Genomic DNA, 2,851 nt, shown 5'->3' with positions numbered 1-2,851 from the left:
AAACAATACGACGCACCCCGACCTAGGCTTAATAGAGAGGTCAGCATGCCGGACTAAACCTACGCCCCCAGGCAATGGCGAATCCAGAAAGAAAATGGAGGGTGGGCTCAAAGTTAACAGAGAAAAAAAACGAAACGTCCGTTTGAAGAAAAACAACATCATCTCCTAGTCCATTTGTCCAAATGTGATCAAACTTTCCCAGAATACTACTGGAGGCATGTGGTATTTACTGGATTTTTTCTGGAATGTTTGAAACATATTAAATTTGAACTAAATTCTGAATCTGCTTAGCTAAATAGCCATTATTTTCTAGGCCATTTGTGCAAATGTGCTCAAGCTTTCCAGGAATACTACTGGAAACATGTACTATTTACTGGATTTTTTTGAAATGTTTTAACAATTGAATTTTAAACTAATATTGGTATTGCGAAGACAATATCTGCCAAACCAGTGCTCAAAAAGACATGAAAATTTTCAAGAGCAATAGTAATAACATGTTTAACCATACTAGAAATGTTAATACAATTCATACACAAGGTATCAAAGTACAAGAGAAGTAACAAGAAAAGGACAATGAAATGTTGCTCTTACTAACTAGTACTGTAGTTATAGAACACCTTCACACCAAAATATAGAAATGTATGCGTAAGGCACCTCCTGCAAGCCATCTGTTCACATTAGTACACTTGTTAGTGATATAACAATAAGTCATGAACGAATAAGTATTGAAACTAGTAACAGTGGCATCAATACCTCTAAGAAATCACATGAAACTCATGAGGCAAATGTCCTTTCCGATCCCTCATTTTCTGGAATTGTATCATGATTTGGTCATCAGGAATGCTTCTAAATATCTCTTTCTCGCAGTAGCACACCATCAAATCATTTAGCCAATCATCTGATAGTTTGTTGCGCAAATCTGTCTTGATTATCTTCATTGCTGAAAATATTCTCTCAATGGATGAAGTGGCCACAGGAAGAATAAGTTTCAACTCAATGAGGCGATATACCAACTGGAAAGATGTGTGTTTCATTGTTTCAACCATCAACCGAGCAAGTGTGGACACATCCCGACATCCATTAAACTCCTCACTTCTCCTAATGTTCATAAGAAATCTTGGGAGGTCTACTCCTAGCATTAACCGATCAGCTTCTGTGAAGTCCTCATCATAAATTTCAGCAAGCCGAATAAGTTTGTCAATGTTAAACTTGGAGAAGTTGTTTGCTGGATTAAGACAAGACATACAATCCAATAACTCGGTGGAAACTTCATTGAATCGGTGATTCATCTCAGTGATAGTTGCATCAATGGCAACACTGAATATGCTAACCTTGTAATAATGAAGTCGAGTCACCTTATTCTTAGTGCGAACAGATTGACCCATAGCTCCAACAAGATCATCCATGTTTGGCACATCAATACCATGTGTTTCACAAAAGTTCTTGGCTTGGCAGAATAAAGACTCCCACCCATTGTCCCTCATGCTCTGCAAGCTTTCTTTCACATCCAAGATCAAACGCATGGCTTCAACAATGTTTTGATTCTTTCTTTGCAAAGCTTGGGATAGATGATTTGTGTTGCTCAACAAGTTTATTAAGAACAACATGATGAACACAAATTCAAAGCATTCCATGTTTTTAAGCAAACCTCTAGCTCCACCTTGACATGTGTGTTCTCGGGCATCAACCACAACAATTCCTAGCACCTCCACCACAGCATTCCACATTGTGAATATACGAAGCAAAGTTTTGAGATGTGAGCCCCAACGAGTATCTCCTGGCCTTGTTATGTTAGATTCTTGATGCAGCCCGGTTCCGGCTGTGATCTTTCCATTCTCCATCAAATCTAACAACTCATCTTGATGTTTGGCAAGTAATGCATCCTTCCTTTTGCAAGATGAACACACTTGAGTAACTATCAACGGAATATAGTTGAAGAAATCAGCAATAGCAGGACTACATTGAGCCACATTGACAACCACCAACTGTAACTGGTGAGCAAAGCAATGAACATAAAATGCATACGGAGCTTCATCTCTAACCAGTTTTTGCAAACCGTTGAATTCCCCTCTCATATTGGAAGCACCATCATAACCCTGACCACGTAGCCTAGAAGTTGACAAACCATGATATTCCAACACATCAACCAAAGCTTTTTTAATTCCAGCAGATGTACAATCTGTGATGTGCTTAATTGCAAGGAATCGCTCTTGAAGCACTCCATGATCATCTAGAAATCTACATGCATCAGGAAATCAGATTAGTAAACATTAGTAGAACAATTTAAAAAAACACTAGAATATGGCATGTGTTACCTGACAATCACCGCCATTTGCTCCTTTATTGAGCAATCTCTAGCTTCATCAATAAGTATTGAGAAATTCTTATCTCCAATGTCATTCTTAATAACTTTGGTTACCTCCATTGCACAAGCTGTAGCAAGGTCCTTCTAGATGTCGGAACAAATCATTTGTGCGTTTCCTGGCCCCTTATCAAATGCCTCCTTCACATCTTCTTTCTTGTCCTTATACCAGTCCAATAACTCTCTGAAATTGCCCTTGTTGATGGAAGTGGAGGATTCGTCATGCCCACGAAAAGCTTCACCTTGTGCTATGAGATACCTTGCACAATCCAATGATGCAGTTAGGCGGATTTTATAAGATATCTCAGACTCCTTGTTGTACACACGAAATTGGGTAGCCACACTTGCTCTCTGATTGTTGAAATCATCACAATCTCCCTTAGCAATGTTGTGGTAACTAGATGGACCACCAACATGCTTCCTGAAATTACTTAGGGCTATTTTCCAACGAGTGTAACCATCTTTTGTGAAAACATCATTTCCAAATCT

At 38.8% G+C, this 2,851-nt stretch overlaps 1 protein-coding gene across 1 annotated transcript; it reads right to left on the bottom strand.

The window, feature by feature from the left end:
- Window positions 1-467: 467 nt before the first annotated feature.
- On the bottom strand, window positions 468-2,598 carry LOC123085975 (zinc finger MYM-type protein 1-like). The gene is made up of 4 exons (XM_044507678.1): window positions 2,316-2,598; window positions 754-2,238; window positions 640-668; window positions 468-602 (listed from the first exon to the last, which is right to left on the bottom strand). The coding sequence occupies exons 1-2, from the start codon at window positions 2,423-2,425 to the stop codon at window positions 756-758; spliced, it is 1,593 nt and encodes a 530-aa protein (XP_044363613.1). The 5' UTR covers window positions 2,426-2,598; the 3' UTR covers window positions 468-602; window positions 640-668; window positions 754-755.
- Window positions 2,599-2,851: the final 253 nt, after the last annotated feature.

Source organism: Triticum aestivum, chromosome 4A (assembly GCF_018294505.1).
Source record: "Triticum aestivum cultivar Chinese Spring chromosome 4A, IWGSC CS RefSeq v2.1, whole genome shotgun sequence".
Classification (NCBI taxonomy): Eukaryota; Viridiplantae; Streptophyta; class Magnoliopsida; order Poales; family Poaceae; genus Triticum; species Triticum aestivum.
The sequence above is the reverse complement of the archived record's forward strand: the minus strand, read 5'-3'. Positions and strand labels throughout refer to the sequence as shown.